The 19623-nt window shown below is 36.5% G+C and overlaps 1 protein-coding gene across 1 annotated transcript in view; it reads right to left on the minus strand.

Moving 5' to 3' along the window:
- Window positions 1–9856: 9856 nt before the first annotated feature.
- PIK3C3 (phosphatidylinositol 3-kinase catalytic subunit type 3) overlaps window positions 9857–19623 on the minus strand; it is a 153661-nt gene continuing 143894 nt past the window's right edge. Inside the window, exons 24-25 of the mRNA XM_065889387.1 lie at window positions 17059–17184; window positions 9857–10228 (exon numbers count right to left, since the gene is read on the minus strand). Of these exons, the coding sequence (XP_065745459.1) occupies window positions 10214–10228; window positions 17059–17184 (141 nt within the window). The 3' untranslated portion in view covers window positions 9857–10213. The remainder of the gene's footprint in view (window positions 10229–17058; window positions 17185–19623) is intronic.

Here is a 19623-nt window from a genome sequence, read left to right on the forward strand (position 1 = left end):
TGAAATCTCAAATCTCTCCCATGACATATAAGCCCTTGCATGATTTGAATCCACCTACCTTTCCTGCCTTGTCTTTTGCTGTCTCCCCTTGCTCACAGGTTCTAGACATACCAGATTTCTTTTAGGTTCTCACACAAGACAACCTTCTTCTTGGTTTGAGACATGCTGTCTCCTCTGAATAAAATGCTCCTCCTGCCACCTCAACTCCCTACTATTCCATGGATAGTTCCTTTGACCCATCTGTTCTTGGCTTAAGTATCATCTCCTAGAACTTTTCTTTGGTGACTTTATATCTAAATTAGGTCTCTCTCATATCTTCTTTCACTGCACACAGTTGTTCTTTTTAACACATTTATTATACTTTGTATTAATTTAATTGCTTATACGCTTGGTTATTTTCTGTCTCTCTCATTAAGTTGTAAGATCCATGCAGCTAGGAACCATGTCTGTTCTTTTTACCATTGAATCCCCAGTGCTAAGCACACAATAAGTGCTCATTAAATCAGTACTTGAATAAATGTCTCATTTTTACCCATTAAAGATTAATAATAGAGGACAGTTTCATAATGCTTAGTATAGGCCGGGCACTGTTACATGCCTTTGCATGGAACAATTATTTAAACCTCACAACAACTTTATGAGGTAAATTCTATTATTATCCCATTTTTTTAAAGAGAGGAAATCTGGTTACAGAGAAGATAAGCAATTTCCGCAATGTCACCCAGGCAAGATATGAGTAAACCTGGAATTAGAATGCAGGCACTCTGGCTCTGGCACCTATGTTCATAACCACTGTGCTACACTGATGTACACCAGGAAGGCATGGGAGGGGACTTTTGGCTTGATTTAGGGAGTTGACAGCTGTTGGTCCTAGAAGAACATGACTAAACCCAGGAGTATGTGAAATTAAAAGAGTTGCAGATGAATCAAAACTACAATGAGATATTGCCTCACACCTGTTAGGATGTTTTTTATGAAAAAGAAATAACAATTGCTGGTAAGGATGTGGAGAAACCTATTGGTGGGAATGCAAATTGGTGCAGCCATTATGGGAAATAGTATGACAGTTTCTCAAAAACTAAAAATTGTACTACCATATGATCCAGCAATCCCTTTCCCGGATGTATATCTGAATGAGTTAAAATCAGTATCTCGAAGGGTTATCTGCATACCCATGTTCACTGAAGCATTATTCACAATAGCCAAGATAAACAACCTAAGTATCTGTCATTGGATGAATGGACAAAGAAGATGTGGTATATATATACAATGGAATATTTTTCAGCCATGACAAAGAAGGAATGCCTACTATTTGTGACAACATGGATGGACCCTGAAGGCATTAGGCTAAGTGAGATAAGTCAGACAAAGAAGGACTAATACTGTATGATATCACTTATGTGTAGAATCTAAAAACACTGAACTTGTAAAAACAGAGGGTAGAAGTTATAAGGAGGTGGGGGAATTGGGGAGAAACTGTTTTAAGGGTACAAACTTATAACCAGTAGATAAATAAGTTCTGGAGAACTAATACACAACATAGTGATTATAGTCAACAATACTGTATTACGAATTTCAAAGTCACTAAGAGACTAAATTTTAACTGTTCTCATCACATAAAAAAATGATAAATATGTAACATGAAAAAAGTGTTAGCTAATGCTACTATAGTAATCATATTGCAATATATAAATGCACCAAACCAACACATTGTACACCTTACATTTACACAATGTTATGTGTCAATTATACCTCAATTAAAAAAATATATATATATAGTTGCAGAGGGAAGTCTCATACTGGCCGTGCTGTGCACTGGATGGGCCTTAACCTTCATACTATCATCTGGCCCCCACAGTGCACACACACACTCACACACACACACACACAGTTCCCTGACGTTTCAGGATGTGTGTAGAGTTTCTTGGCTGTTTGTGTTCTTAGAACACCATTGTCTTTTTTCTGTGTTCAAAGTAAGTTCTGGTTCAAATGGTAAGTGTGGCTTCTTGAAGCAGTCAGTGCTCCCACTTTCAGTCATAGATATACCACAATCATCTTGTTCTCTCTTTGAGTCTCACTGAACCCTGTGTATGGTGGGCCTACCAGAATTCTGTGCTCCTGGGGCACTGCAGATGGTAACGGATGGCAAGGAATGGTGGTAGACCATATATCACAGGTATCTCTTCTGCCCCCTGCACACGCTGCACTACCCCATCAGACTTACTAACAAAACACCAAGATAAAATTACTAAGGCTTTTAACACAGCATCAGCATACCATTAAACTAAGCTCAGGGACTTGTGAATGTGGAGTCGTGTGCAACTGCACAGGTAGTGCTATCCCCATGAAGCTGGCCCTGGGTATCAGCATGTAATTGGCACTTAACTCCACAGGACTGGATGAGATCACCCATGAGAGAGAAGATAGAAAGAACAAATGGTCCCAGCCACAAGCACTGTGTTAGTTCAACATTTAGAGATTGATCAGAGGAGAAACAGTCCACAAAGGAGACTGAGAAGCAGCCAGGAGGGTAGGAAGACATGAGACTACCTGGCCACGATTCTCTAATTGCATTTTTTGGGACTCCCATTCAGTGACAGACTAAATGGGATGGCACTGATGTGTGAGGGGCTCACTATTGAGATTCTGGTATAACTACCAGTACTGTGGGTGGGTAGGCAGAAATGAGTCATTTAATTGAGGTGGACTGGGATATTAGTGCTCTCACAGGGAAGCACAATAATGTTTGAGAACAAGTTTATACATATATTTTTAATTGAAGTATAGTTGATTTACAACATGATGTTACTTTTAGGTATACAGCAAAGTGATTCAGTTATATATATATATATATATATATATATATATATATATATATATAATTTTCTTCCAGATTATTTTATGTTATTGTTTCTTACAAGATATTGTTTTTCCCTGTGTTATACAGTAAAGCCTTGTTGTTTATCTATTTTATATATAGTAGTGTGTTAATACCATATTCCTAATTTGTCCCTTTTCCCTTTGGTAACCATAAGTTTGTTTTCTGTCTGTGAGTCTGTTTCTGTTTTATAAATAGATCCATTTGTATTATTTTTTAGATTCCACATATAAGTGATATCATATAGTATTTGTCTTTCTATGTCTGACTTACTTCACTTAGTATGATAATTTCTAGGTCCATTCATGTTGCTGCAAATGGCAACACTTCATTCTATTTGATGGCTAAGTAATATTCCATTGTATATATGTAACACAGCTTCTTTACCCATTCATCTGTTGACTGATTGCTTCCATGTCTTGGCTATTATAAATAGTGCTGCTATGAACATTGGAGTGCATGTATCTTTTCAGATTAGAGTTTTCATCTTTTCCAGATATACGTCCAGGAGTGGGATTACTGGGTAATATGGTAGCTCTATTTTTAGTTTTTTTTTTTTTTTTTTTTTTTGCGGTACACGGGCCTCTCACTGTTGTGGTCTCTCCCGTTGCGGAGCACAGGCTCCGGACACGCAGGCTCAGCGGCCATGGCTTACGGGCCCAGCCGCTCCGCAGCATGTGGGATCCTCCCGGACTGGGGCATGAACCCGTGTCCCCTGCATCGGCAGGCGGACTCTCAACCACTGCGCCACCAGGGAAGCCCTATTTTTAGTTTTTTAAGGAACCGCCATACAGTTTTCCATAGTGGCTGCACCAATTTACATTCTCACAAACAGTGTAAGAGGGTTCCCTTTTCTCCACACCTTCTCCAGCATTTATCATTTGTAGACATTTTGATGATAGCAATTTTGACAGGTGTGAGGTGATATCTCATTGTGGTTTTGATTTGCATTTGAGAACAAGTTCTTAAATAGCCTTTGGATTCACAGAGATGCTCTTGAGGTAATTTTGGTTAGGTGCATCTATTTGAAGGCTAATTCTGCTTCTTCTGGTTCTGTGGCAGCATGTGTTTGTGGCTTTTTTCCCAAAGGAAAGACAAGACAAAACCTCTACCTGGCAGCTGATGGTAGCTGCTTACAGCAGTAACACTGTAAATGGACCAGCACCCTGGGCATTCCTAGCGTATGTTTTGGAATGCCATATAAATTTCTCACCTGGTCCAAAAAGAAGAGTTACAATTGTCCTAGAATACCAAATTGGCCTTCTTTTCATAACTGGACTTGGTATCCTGCACTGAGCCAGGTGGACTTTTAAGGAACTGGGCGTCTGTGGGCTTGTGTGGCCCCACACCCCGCTCAACTCCTCCATCGCTTCCTGGGCTCCTCTCCTTCCCCTGCAGCGGCCTGGGCTGGTCGGACCTTATCTGCCATGTCAGAAACCCTGGAAATGTGTATCGTGTCGCTTTCCCACTTGGGAGAGCAGTGCTGGAGGAGGTGGTGTCTGCCAGGGCAGCGACTACATCGCAGGTGAAGCTGGAGATCCTGGTGACGTCCAGGCGAACACGGGCTGGAAGGGGTGGTTTGGGAAGAAGTCGCCGTGAAAGTGTCTCTTGGGACTGCCGCGAGCTACGTCTGCCTGGCTCCTGTGAGGTAGAAAGCCAGTGTTTCCTGGCTTTAGACCGTGAGTTGCTTAGGATTGCTTATCTTAAAACCAGCATCACTGAGGTACGACTTATGTGTCATAAAACATAATTCTATGTTTTTTAGTAAATGTAGTTGTAAACTTAGTACATGTAGTAAATGTTCCAGTTTTGGAACATTTCCATCATTGCATACAGTTCCCTCAGTGTCCGTTTCCAATCAATTCCCATTTCCATACCCAGCCCCTGGCAGCCTCTGATGTGCTTTCTGCTGAAGACTTACCTTCACTGGTAAATGAAAGCTTACAGTATGTGGTCTTTTGTCTGGCTTCTTTCACTTAGCATATTGTTGCAGTATAAGTAGTTCTTTTTTAGTGCTGAATAGTACCCATTGTATGAATGTATCACATTTTGTTTAGCCATTCATCAGCTGGACATTTGAGTTGTTCCACTTTGGAGTTACTATGAATCGTGCTAGGAATAATTGTATACAAGTCTTTATGTGGATATGTTTTAATTTACCTTGGGTAGATACCTAGGAGTGGAATTGCAGTTTTGTATACTAAGTTTATGTTAAACCTTATTTTTCTCAATGTCTCAGATCTCTTTTTATTAGATTGACAATAAAATGTTTGATCAAGAAACTAGCCTATTGAAACTGAAGTTGGTGAAGGAAGTTCTAATTAATGTTCTTGTTAATTTGGAATTAACCACTCTTTTACTCATTTTTCAAACACTTTTTGAGCTAGCCATTGTACTAACCACTCAATATTAAAGTTAACTACACATCATTAGTTTTCTCTGATGGCTGGAAATCTGTGTGTACATTAGGATGGATATACTTTTTGAGATTTTTTTTTAGTTGACTTTACTGAATTCCTTAAACTAACTTGCTTGGTTTTACTTGCATCTTTCTTCTAAAAAGAACAGGAAAAAAAAAAAAATGTGTGTAGTATCTAGTTTTACAACATGGAAGGTAAATTTGACACCGATAGATTCTGTTGATGATGGTCCAAGGAACTCCAGAGGTTTGAGAGATGGGGGTTGTACAAAGCTGTACAGGAATGAGAGACCATTCTCATTGACCTACAGAGGTCTCGTTTTCTTTGTGCTAACAAACAGAGATAAAGAACATGATGACTGGCCCTGATGGTCTCAAGGAAGATAGTGGTGGTGATGATCTAAAGCTGAGAAGAATTGAAGAAACAGCTAAATTCTATGGTTCATTCAGATATGGATTACTCTACTATTGAGCTTATTTATATCTACATCCCCCCCTGTTTAGACTCCAGAGTTTTAGAATGGCAATACTGGGATGCTATAATAACTTCTATTTTAGAAAAGTTAGACACCTTATTTGGGGAGCTATCTGGTAAAATCGAACCAGAAAAGAACTAGGACTCTTTAGAGGAATGGCTTACTCCAGGGCTGGGGCACATAAAGCATAAGATGAGCCTGGATCATCTTGTGCCAAAAAGGAAGAAAGGGCTCAAGAACATCCGAGTCATGTCAGGGACATATGCACCAGATTGAAGTCAGGTCAGTCCTGGGGCAATTTTACCAACAAAATAAGTGATGATAGGAATGCATTGTACAATAAAATAAAAGAGTCCATCCTAATATAAATAAATGAATAAATAATGGAGAAAGGAAAGCTCTACCTAACAGGAGATCACTAACAACTGTAGAAAGAACAATTGAATTAAAAAAAAATCACCATTTGGCTTTCACCATAGTAATACTTGATTCAGGCAAGAATCATCAATCTATGCTAAAACTGGTGGGTACAAGTGTGGTAAAGAACAAGATATTTGCATAGCTTCAAAGTATCTCCCCATAAAACACTTATAAATTGCTCACTAATTTGTAAGTATCAAATACAAATTAACTTCAGAGTGAAGAAAGCTGGAAGACACATCTTAACCAAGTAATAAAAGTAACTACGAACAGGAATGGGACAAATTCACATCATGTGCTTTCTGATAAGAGGCCTTGAGAAGTACATGGCATTTTTGGCCCACCAAAAATGAACAAATCTTGAGGAAAATTAAACTCAAACTGTGGGGTTTTCTACAAAGTAACTGCCTTATACTTTTTTTGCATATGTGTGGCTGTGCTGGGTCTTTGTTGGGGTGTGTGGGCTGTTCGTTGCAAGTGTCTCTCTAGTTGTGGCATGCAGGCTTAGTTGCCCCACAGCATGTGGGATCTTAGTTCTCTGAGCAGGGATCAAACCCGACACTGCCCCTGCATTGGAAGGCAGATTCTTAACCACTGGACCAATGGACCACCAGGGAAGTCCCCTGCCTTTGAGGCTACTAATTCTATGTTTTGTTTTGTTTTGAACTAGTCCACACTTTATTTAGATTTATTTAGTTTTTAGCTAATGTCCTTTTCCTGTGCCAGGATCCTATCCAGGTGGCATGCATTCTTTATGGTGAAGTGTTAACATATCAAATTATTCATTTGGGAAAACCAGTGTATTTTCTGTATTAATTATAGAAAATTCATGTTGTTTTTTGAAATTTACCTGCCTACCCCCAACCCCCCAATTCTCCTAAGTCTCAATCTGTTTTTTTTTAATTGCAATGTTAGATCTATGTGCAAAAATATAATGTACATCGTGATTGTAGGTTAACAGTTGCATGTTTAAGATTTATTTTGCCTGTATGTTTTTACTGAATGACTTATTTCCTATTTCAAGGCAAGTATGAACATGTGGCATGATGACACAACTCAGTTTCTTAGAAATTTGTTTAATTTGTTGACTACTGCCCATACCTTTGGTAATCCTGTTCATGACAAAAAAAAAAATAAATAAATAAGGAACAGGCTTTGTCTGGGGGGATTCAAGTCTAATGAACCACATACCTACACATGCGCATACTAGAGGTCACTACCATTACCTCTCAGTGAGAAATGAAGGCCAGGAGATTTTGATGGTCAAGACTGTGATCACTGGAATCTGAGTAACTCAACTTAAAACACTTAACTCTGCTCTCACTTTGCAGCCTTACGTTGGGCAGATGATTCACTTGCCTTAAAGTTCTGGAAAACGGGGAGACAATTCTCCATCAGGACTGCTATACAGAATAGTGATATAATGCATATGAAGCAATTAGCATAATCCTGATATGTAATAGTAAGCCCTTATAAATAATGTTGACTATTATTATTATAAGATATACCCACCTGAAAACTCTATAAAACAAATGAGCTGGGGAACATACAACCCTAGTATATGGAGAATAACAAAAATCAGGTTGTATCAACCCCTTATTTAGGGATGTGAACCACACTTTACTTTTTTCTGGTAGCCCCACTCACAGTGGCTGCTATCCACACTTTCTTTCCCTAACTCAGAAATCTCACTCTGAATACTATAGTACACTCATAATTTTTAATTAAAGCACTGTGTCCTCACAAACACTTTCTTCAAACTCAAAGCAAGCATTGTGCTTGAAACACTGTTAAAACTTGCCAAAGAATCTGAATGGCAATGATAGTAAAGGAAAATACAGACTACGTTATAAAAACAATGGCATTTGGGGAAAATAGTAAGAGCACAGAGGTTGCTGTGAGCAACAGAAATTGAAACTGATGAATCATTTTTCTTTCTGATGTAGGCTCACCACCCAGAGCCAAAATACTTTGCAAAACCAAAGCCGGTATCTATCTTCGGTCAATACCTGTCTTCCTTCCTAGAAAGCTCTATCTCCCTCATAATCCCTACCAAGTTTACATGGACTACAAGGTTACTCATGATCAACCCTCCTTACTAGTTGTCAGTGTTTGCCATTATACAATTTCATACTAGTCCAAAAAATATAGAGCATGTAATATAAATATACATGTTACTATCTATGCAAAATGTTATGGATTTTATAAAGATAATTAAAATGACCCAGTTTGCCCTATAGTTAATTCAAACAGGGGTCAGCAGATTATGGTCTGAGGGTCAAATCTGGCCATGCCATTTGTTTACATGTTGTCTATGACTGTTTTACTCATAAAGCAGAGTTCAGTTGTTGTGACCAGGATCATATGCTTTCCAAAGCTGAAGATACTTACTACCTTGGCCCTTTAGAGAAAAGGGCCAACCTCTGTAACTATAACAAAACTACCCACTAAGTGTCAATTAAAAAGCTACAAATAAAGAATTAAAAGAGTTCAGAAAGTTGGAGTGGTCACTTTCAGCAATGCCATTTTGAGAACTTTTTGGTACCAATAGAAATAGGAGTAAAAGAATAAGAATGCAGATCGGTTATAAACTTCTAGGCAACAAAAAATGATGGAAATATGTGAAGCAAAGAAAAAGCAAGAGAGAGGATGAAGCTTGCCAATTAGGTTAGTCATTATTCTCTTACGATAATTTGCAAAGGCCTTTTCATCTTTACCATTTTTCTAATCTGATGTATGTTTTATACAAGTCACATTCCATATGCTTCTAAGATATCTCTTAATTATATGCTTGCTTTCCAGCTGGGAACCCCACCCCAACAAGGCAGACTCACAGATATGAATTTGGTGACAAACATTATAATTAATGACATTCTCTGAAACTCTGCCTAAACTTAACCTTCTTAATCTTTTCTGTCATTTGATATTAAATATTTATTCAGCACCAAAATAATGAGATATTATTTATCTTCCAAAACAAAATCACATGACCTTGCAACACATTAATTTGCAAAGATTATTACTGTGCTGCTCTTTTCGTTTGTGTTTGTTCCTTTTCCCTAAAGTTCCATGAGGCAAAAAAGCTAGATGGATTAGTAGGACTTCTAGTCTTAAAAGACCAAAAATTATTTTGCTTTAATCAGAAAGGATATATTACATTAACAGGTCTAGGAGAGCTATTTTTAAAAGCTCTTGAAAACGAAGTTTTCATTACAAAAAACAATTTATTGCAGAAAGACAATTTATGCTTACATGTAAAAATATTTTAGGCTCAATATGAAAAGCTGCTGCCATGTTACCTTTTGGCCAATTATTCAGATAGCTACATTTTTATAACCTGCTTTATGTACTTAAAACCTAAGAGAAATGTGAACCACAAAAAAAATAAGAAACAAAGTACAGTATTTGTAAAAAAAAAAAATGACTATCTTATTTGAAATATATACAATTCTCAACGTATAAATGAATAGGCTATAACGTGTAAAACTTTAAGTGTTATAGGTTAGGACAAAACATTAAAAAATAAAAAATGTAGGGGGAGAGGAGAAGGAAGAAGAGAGAAAGGGAACAAGGGAGGGAGAGACAAACAACCAACCAAAACTAAGACAGTCCAGATTCATATAACTGCTCATCTGATGTGAAGAGATAAAGAAAAAAATGGACTTTCAAACTTGAAGACTAAAATGTTTTACTACGTCAACATGAAATTCCTTCAGAGCTCTCATAATATGTACGTGGTTCTGGAACAAAATTCTTACTTCTTAGCTTATTAACAATGTGTACATTTGAAAATAAATATATACAATATATCAGAACAAACCCTTCGGGACCATATTTAGGCAAGGACAACCAAGGAAACAGAATTCAGGCATTTAGGATGCCTGTAACATTTAGGATATATGGTATTTTGAAGACTAATATTCTCTTCCTTGCTCGTTAGCCTGAAGTCTTCGTTATACACATGTTGTTTCTAAAGTAGTTTCCTTACAGAGACAAGCATCTTGATGGGCCAAAACAATTTCATTTTCGCCAGTACTACAAAAATTAAAAACAAAGAAACAGAAAATAATTAGCTTCACTGTTCACAAAGAAAGAGAAACAAGTTTATAGTTCTAAAAACTGCTTAGAAGGAGACATATAATTCTTTAATAGAAAAAAAAAAAACCAAAATACCCTCAGGTAATTCCAGTCCTTAATTTTTTTTTAAAAAAGTCTTCTATTAAAAAAAAAAAGGTGAAATTATTACTTTACTACATGCCATGAAGAGGATTTAAATTAACTACAATGTACAGGATTCCTAAGACTTTGCTTAAAAATCAGTTTATATGAGCAAATATTTGGGAGAGGGAATGTTTGCTAACTGTAAGCTCAAGATGATCTCATTATTACATGGCAGACAAATCTAGCACTAGGAAGGCAAAAATTCCACTGAATTCTGCAGTGACAGATGATTAATATTTTGAGTAGTGAGCTTAGTTCTTGGTATGACATTTTTAGAGACTGTGAAAATGTATAATTTATTCCAGAGTGCAGCCAATGCACAATACAGAGTACAGAAATAGTCTGGAAAAAAAAAAATCAAAGGAAGCAGTCCTGAAAGAATAAGAAAGGCCCAGTCAAGAGTTGTTTTGGGGCCAATACATTAATAGTGTTCAATATTAAAATATCAAGTTAAAATAAAAGATATCAACATTTTTAGCACCTATTTTGTGCTAGGCACCCTCACAATTATCTCAAAGTAATGTGCAACAGTTAAAGGTTGTTGTCTTTAACATGTACAATCACCCACTCTCTCAGTAAGAACAACTCTGGGCACTTTTTTGGGGTGAGTTATCCACACCTCATGTGCCCTCTGATTCAGTCAAATATATGCTGGCTTATCTTGGAGGAATTAAGAATGCTTTTTATGGGTCACAAAACTTTGTTTCTATGAACTTCACCTCATTATTACTCTGAAAGAAAACGGGAAGGAAAAAGAACCGTGCTGACAAGTGGGTTTGTGTATGTATGTGCACATGTGTGTATATGTGTATAAATGTGAAAGATGCTGACTGATTTTAATCTATATAATTTAAAGTGGCAATTCTAGAAAGAATATGGTAAGATTTATTTTTAATGCTAATAAAAGGAATGTAATTTAAGAAGCTATTTAAGTATTTTCTTAAAGGTAGTATCAGAGAAAATAAACTTCTCAAATGGTCCTTGGCACTTACATAAAGTCACATACATTTATTTGGTACTGTGTACCAGGAACAGTTCAGCTTCTGTGGGAGACCCCAAGTTACTTTAAGACAAAATGCTTATATAAAGAAACAGTTATTTACCCCTACCCGCAATCCCTCCCCTGCACACACCTGAAAGTTAGACAAATGGGTGGGGACTCATTCTAGGCAAAGAAAAAGGTGTACTACTTGGGGAAGTAGGGATATTGGGTATAGGAAGTGTCATGGGGTAGCTCATCAGGGTTACAAAGAAGGTTCTTTTAGAAGGCTGGTAGAAGATGATGAAAGTTGAAAATGCAGATTAAAGGCAAACTGCGAAAGTTCCTCACTGACATGCTAGGAAGTCTAAATACCCTGGAAACAAAGAAAAACCACACCTATGTATCCACACCTGTGTATACATATGTTTGTATGCGAGAAAAATGCTGCTACTAAACAGATGGTCTCTAACAGATTTCATAAATATTTCAAAGTGTCTGTACCTATGGGGGAAAAAATTAGTAACACTATGTAGTAGAGCCAGCCCAAAATATTCCACTCCCTTCACATTTGAAGAACTTACATAAAAGTTCGATATAACAGAGGGGAGGGAAAACAATAGTTAGTATTACAAATAAACTTACTAAAGCTGATAATGAATCGAACAGGCAAATCTTAGCATGGAGTGCATTCAAGTGTCTGAAAGCTTTCCTTAGAAAAGATAAGGAAATTAAATTTGTACTGATGAAAAATAAACTGTAGGGAATTTTAGCTGAAAGTTATGGAGCATTCTGCTGAGTGCTGCTATTACGATAACTAATCTTAAAACCTTAAAACATTTGTAATGTACCAAGTGCCTATATTATAGTTTATAACATCACAGGTTTTAACATAGTTATGCAGCAGTACTGACTGCAGTGCAACAAGAGAGAACATGTGAGTCGATAAAATTCAAGACTGGGTTTTGGCCAATGTACAAGATAAGTGATATCCCATATTTATCATATTTATCAGGGATTAACTGTTCCCAATAACTCCTTTTTATGTCATACACTATTGGCTGTCTGCATGGATTTTTTTTCTTTTGATGCTCAGATGAAAGATTAAAGAGAGAAAATTAAAAGATCATTTTTTAAATTTACAAGTCTATTTTTAAAACTCACCACTCACCACATAATCTTTTCATACCTAATAAATTAAGACATAGATGTAAATTGAGAAAAACATTATTTAGAAACTACTGTCTATTTCTACAATCCAGGGTTTGAGTTTGAATCTGGACTTTTTCACCTGTTCACCTTGAGACCTTGGGCAAGTTATTTAACTTAGATAAGCCTCAGCTTTCTCATCTGTAAACAAGCCTAGTGATACATTTACTCTACAGGTATGAGGATTAAAGGAGGTACTGAAGAGAAAAAAGTTTACATAATTTCTGGCACATTTAAGTGTTCAATAGGCTGCTATTATTGCTACTATTGTGCTTTTGTTGTTGTTATTATTATTCCTTACAGGATAACTCAAATATATTAGGGCTAGATCTGGGACACAAAATGATAAAAAATAGTTTTGTATGATATACTGGTGTTATTTATTTAAGCCACGTATCTGGGAATCATCTGACTCTTTAGAAAAATATTTACTAAATTAAAAATCACTTTGTTTTAGAACTGAATAATTTCTATTTGGTCACAGAATTCAATACTTTATGTTTTGATCAATGAAATATTTTACATTGCTCTTCTTTATTCCTAATGGTAAAATAAGGTCCATATAATGTAAAATCAGAAATGATGCTCTAGTCTCTTCTCCTTAGGGCATCTTTTGCATCCATGCCTTCTTAAAGTAGATGAGAGTAGAACAGTTACAGTGGAAACATCCTACACTGGGTTTAAGAACTAAGATCAGTACCTAAAGGTAAGACAGAATATAAATAAACAAAATTACTCAAGAAAAGCCCTTCAGAAGGCAACATATTGGAGTCAATTCTCAAAGAGTCCAAAATAGGAAGCTCTCCCTTCAGCACTGATGCAAAAAACCTATTTCTTTGTTTGAACAGCAGATGGGGCAGATGGCTTGTACTGAGGCCATGTTGTACAAAAAAACATGAGAACCCTCAATATTGGAATGACATTCAGCATTTTAAGAAGTTATGTTATGGCAGGAACGTTGGATCTGAAACACTTCGGAGGGAGTCCCTGACACATTTACTAGACACATGGGAAATATCAGGCATAAGGAACACACTGTTTTCCTCCTTTCACTGTTGTTTTTTTAACCCCCTCAAGTGTAAGAGTGTGTGTGTATAGCTGGCTTCTCTTAAGTTAAAGGTGCACAGATGGGACTGCACATTCATGTGACCCTCCACTCGGACCTGTGGTCCTCCTCCTTGAACATCCAGGGGCTAAGGAAGGGTCCTTGCCAGATGGATGACAGTGATCTTTGTTCTTAGTATCCTGAGCTGGGACTTAGGTAAAATTTCTGAATGCAATCTGTTCTTACTTTTTAACATTTAGTGTGCAAAAAAATATATTTCTAACCCTAATCTATATTCATTTAATTAGATTTAATATGTATTAAGATTAATGAAAATCACATCCCCTTTCTCCAGACTTCTACCATCAATCAGTGAAGAGAGACAGGAAAAAGCAGAAACTGGAAAGAAATGGGCTGCAATGTGAGAGATTTCCATTGAAAGGTGTAGTTTAGAGCAGGAAGTGATCCAAACTAAGTGACCTCCACCTTTCTGCTGGGAAGAAGAGTTCTGATGATGCAATTTCAAAGACAATGACCCAAATAAAAGTGTTTTTCAGTGGAAAATTTCTACCACTAATAGGTGGGTGTTGCTAGGCAACAAATATTGCAATGTTTAATCTCTACCCTTACTAGCAATTGGCGTGATGGAATAAAATAAGCCTTTTCAGCATTTCAACATAATAGTTGTATCTGGCAATTTTTTAGTCATTTTAAAGAATACTTCTTTTATGTAGAAAGAACTTTTGTTAACATGTATCTGTCTACCTCCATTTTCTAAAAACTGGGTTCTATAATCCATAATGACTAACAGGAATACACTAAAATTAGCATAACTCAATTAGCAAAATGCATCCTTATAATAAATGCTATGAGTGACAAAAAACAGATGTTGATCATCAAAATTTGAGTGTGCATGTGATTTATTAGTATCAATATTTAGGAATGTGAATTTCAAAGTGAAAATAAACTTCCTCAGAGATTAGTTAAGAAACAAGTATGCATCTATAATTTTATAATTTGAAAAGACTTATGTGAAATTAAGACCTCATTTAGTATCTCTGGTATCCTTCAATGCCTAAGCAAGTTCCAATTAAATTTAATATTCTTATGTTACTTTTTTTTTGCAGTATGCGGGCCCCTCACTGTTGTGGCCTCTCCCGTTGCGGACGTGCAGGCTCAGCGGCCATGGCTCACGGGCCCAGCCACTCTGCGGCATGTGGGATCTTCCCGGACCAGGGCACGAACCCGTGTCCCCTGCATCGGCAGGCAAACTCTCAACCACTGCGCCACCAGGGAAGCCCTCTTATGTTACTCTTATGTTGATATTGTTTTAGTTGTACAATAGTATGAGCAGAGATGACATATTTAAAGAAACTTAAGAGCATGAATATTTTCAGGTTAACTTCTTGGGATAAACAATATGGGAGTCTTGTTAATCACTATGTTGTACACCTGAAACTTATATAACATTGTAAATCAACTATACCTCAGTAGAAAATAAAAAAGAATATGGGATTCTGATAAAGAAGACTCGAGTTCGGCAAGCTACAAAGTAATCTAGATTATCATTGGTTGGATATGGGGGGGTCAAAAGATCTGGGTTCAAGCCTTGATTCTGTCCCTTGTTAGACACATGAAGTTGGCTAAGTCGTTATACATCTCTGGGCCTTTTTCCCTTACAGCTCTAAAATATTCTGCTGTGCTATATATGCTGATCCAGATCTGCCATTAGCTAGCTCGGTGGCTCTGACAAGTCACTTACTTACCATCTGAGTCACAGTTTACTCTCTCGAGAAGTGACTATGATTAATGACATGTGAATCAAACCTTGAGTTGGCACTTATAATAAAATATGACTCAGACTGGTGTTCAGAGAGAAGAAACATGTTTTGTTCAGAGAGAGAAAGAGTATCAGCTAACATTTACAGGAAAAAAAATTCCCTTATGCTCATTAGATATTTCTTAAGTGTTTAAAGGCACCGTGTTTCTGGGTCACTGATATACATCCCATCCTTTAAGAAGTTTGCATTTTAGGAGTTATAAGGTAAGTATCCAAATATCTATAATAGAAAACAAAATATAAGTTCAACTTATAATAATAGTACAAAGTACTATTAATATTCAGAGGAAGATGAATCAGAGTGGCATTAAGAATAGATCTTGGAAGGACAGACTGGATTTTAGCAAGCAGGAGTTTACAGATGATTCATTATTAAGAAGATGGATATTCTGGGCTGAAGAAATAGAACAGCAAAGTAGCCAGAGAAATGGAAGAGGATAAAAATATTGAGAGAAAGAGAGTATTAGGAAAATAGCTTAGAAAGAAGTTTAGAACACAGCAGTCTGGAAGGCCTTGAGTTCCTAGAGATTGGATGTCACTTTTAGGCACTAGGGAAACACTTTTCACATTTAAATTTAAAACAAAACAAAACCCAGTGTAAAACAGTATTTTGTGAAGATATATCTAATTGAAATATTTAGCATAATAAAGATAAGAATGCTGCAAGAAAAAAAGATACTAAAACAGAGAGAACAGTTATGAAGGATTTTAGTTACCCAAGGTATCATAAAGTGCAAAACAACTGGGTTAAAATGTCTATAATGGGAAAATGACAGAAAACGATGATTTAAAAAATGCTTAAAGAAACTCGCAAGACTTAGTAACATTCTGTATACTGAGTGAGGGAGAAGTTAAAACAGACAAGCTTTGAGCTTGGGTTATTTGTAAAATTATTATTAACTGAATGTGTAAAGTCAGGAAGGAGTTTACAAGGAGAGGAGTGAGAGGATGTGGGAGAGGAAAGTGGCCTAATTTTTCTGTTTGCTGATCACTTCCAGCATCAACCTCATTATGAAGTTTAAAACTAAAACAGTTTTTAAATCTGAGGTTTATCATCAAAAAGTCTTCCCTCAAACATTTATAGGAAAGAGTCTGCTAACCAAAAGTCTGTATGTGCTACACATCGCTTTTCTCAGCTTCTAACCTCCTTTCCTAGCACTTCACAAAAGTCTGTATGTGCTACACATCGCTTTTCTCAGCTTCTAACCTCCTTTCCTAGCACTTCACAGTTTACCAAAATCCAACGAGTGTCCAAGTCTCACTTGTCAAGGTCTCTGCTAGACCCAAGATTATTCTCAAGAAGGGTTTATAGTCACCAGTGACTACAAAGGACAGATACAACTATGCTGACACTCCACAATTTAGTTACTAAGAACATTTCAGTGGGATGTTTTAGTGCATGTTACTAGTGCATCGAACACTTTCACACTGGAAGGTTGGTGAGATGTCAAGAAGGCTTGACAAAAAAAAACAGAAAAGATGTCATTGGCAGGGAAAGGTATGGTTCTGTGAGGATTCTAGGGTAGTACACAGAGAAGCTGAGATGAACACACTGCCCTCAGAGAACTTACCTGGGCGAACTTGTGAATCTGCTCTACCACCGCGGCAAACAGAGCATGGACACTTTCATCAATCAGACTCTGCATGTAGTGCACTGCCTCTTCATCAGACAGGTCTAGACGAAATTTATCCTGAACCTACAAGGTCACAGTCTTATTAGCTTTTGAATAAAGAAAAACACACATTTCGAAAAGACAAGAACAAACAGATACAGATATTATTACAATGAACTATTCTATGCCAAAGAAATGATTCATAACCTGTAAGGAGTTCTGAATACTATTCTCTTGAATGTGGAACTTTACTTTTTGCTATATGCTCTTTATATCACCCTATCTTTGTTGGTTGTAAATATTTCTGCAGAAAAGAATTAACAAAGTGAATAGAAAATATAATTCTGTTAGACCCTGCATATTTAAAAAGAGACAAAAATTGTTCTTTTAACTCAAAGGTGTGCTTTAGTATTTGCATTTCAAAGCTAGAATTATAAGATTTAAATTGTGACATAATAATTATTAACAATCTCCTTCACTTTATGAAATGGATATAGCAAGGTAAGCTTATATTACTATTCTCCCTCACCTTCTCTGCCTACACAAGAACAGGAACTATGTCAATTGCTGGCAAAATGAACTAAACTAGATCTTCTAAAATGTCCCCTTTCCTATAGGAGTTCCCTGTACTTCTGCAAAGAACTACTTCAACTGGCCTATAATTTCCAAAGACAGAGGACTTTTTCATTATTTCATATTAAAACATACAGTTGATTCTCAATAGCAATAAGTACTAGAAAACTTAGTAGAGATATATATCAGAATAGTTCCCTAAAACACAAAAGCCAATGTTACTGAATGACTACTCTGTGCTAAACACTGTGCAAAGTACTTTACATGCAGTATTTCACTCAACTCTCAGATGGCTCTGAGGCAGATAATATCTCCATCTATAAGATGCAGAAACTGAGACACAGAATTTATGAAGCCAATCCAGGGACCTTTAACTGATGATAAGTGGCTTGCACTTCCAGACAATTGCATCCTACTGCACTAACCATTGTACTAACTCCTTTCTCCTCTTATAAATAACCCATATATATTTCTGAAAAGGCAGGCTAGGAGAAAATGGGATTTCCAAGTGGATAAAAAGTGGTCCACATTTAGTATTTCCTTTTAAGTATAGAGTTTAACTACTATAAAACCAGGAAGAAGAAAGGGCAGACAGTATGACAACCCATGGCCCTGCTCAGTGCTCTTTTCTCTTCACTGCACTGGAAGTATACCAGCTGATCTGACAGCCCTCAGCCTCAGGATAGAGGAGGTAAAAGAGAGGTTAATATAATAAGTGAAGGACAATTTGGTGGAGGGAGACCTAAAAGTATACTTTCAATCAACTCTCTCTCCCATTTCTGGGTCCCAGTTAAAGAGTTTAATCCATTATATTCCTTGATTTCTACTTAGAGAGGTCATGTCTGACAATTTTGGAACTATGTTTTAAGAATGTCAAAAAACTGTAGGGCAGGAGAATCAAAATAAAACTTTAACCCAATTTATCAAAACTTGCATACTTACATAAGTACTTAAATTACAAACAGAAGATATGTATTTAGCATATAAAGAAAATGTTATTTGCCAAATATGAAGACATTCTCTTTTATAACAAAGAAGGTTAACAACATATAAATGGTTGATCTGTTTTCATATATACTGACTTATGTTAGGCTACTTGTTATTGTCCCCTAAGTCACCTCTGTGACTTTCACCTTTCCAGAATTTCTCCCCTGACTTCTTGGCTATCCCTACCAGCTCCAAACCCTCTCCTTTCACACCTCATTAGTAAGGCTGCACTCAAAACAATCTGGAGAGTGCCTTTAAGCAAAAGGATACACACTTGTAAATCTCAGCCTCTGCACTGCCTTTCAAAGGTAGATAAGATACCCTTTGTTTAAAATATCGTGAGAATTTCCAAAATGTGATACAGAGACACAAAGTGAGCAAATGTTGTTGGAAAAATGGCACCAACAGACTTGCTCAACACAGAGTTGCTACAACCTTCAAAATCTGTAGGAAACGCAATTATCTGTGAAGCACCATAAAATGAGTAGACAGTTTAAAAAGAAGTAAAAAGAAATTGATATATATGTACTAAAATATGTTAGAAAAAAGGAAAATATTGTTGAACTTTGTTATGATTAAATAATTTGAATAATATGTACTTCTCTGAAGACTTCAGCCTCAAATGTGCTACTCTGTTTCTTTAGCTGGCTTTCATTCATGAGATCAATGCAAAAATTTTCTAGGTAGTAAGACTTCAAAGTAATGCCAGCAAGGGTTATTTCACAAAGTATTAAAACCTATTTCTACTTCTTAAAAAAGCCAACCAATATGAAACATAAATTTTAGTCTATTGCAGCATCACTTTCCAATATTATTATGACTTTAAAGTCAAGTTTATGTTGCAATTGGTTACTTCACATTCTTGATAAAACAGTAGCAAGCAAATAAATCTTTATGGAATACCCTTTTGGGTAAAAATATGGTAAAATACTTTTTGTTCAAGGTTCACTTAATTGAAACTAG

The sequence above is a fragment of the Phocoena phocoena genome, chromosome 13 (genome assembly GCF_963924675.1).
Source record: "Phocoena phocoena chromosome 13, mPhoPho1.1, whole genome shotgun sequence".
Lineage (NCBI taxonomy): Eukaryota > Metazoa > Chordata > Mammalia > Artiodactyla > Phocoenidae > Phocoena > Phocoena phocoena.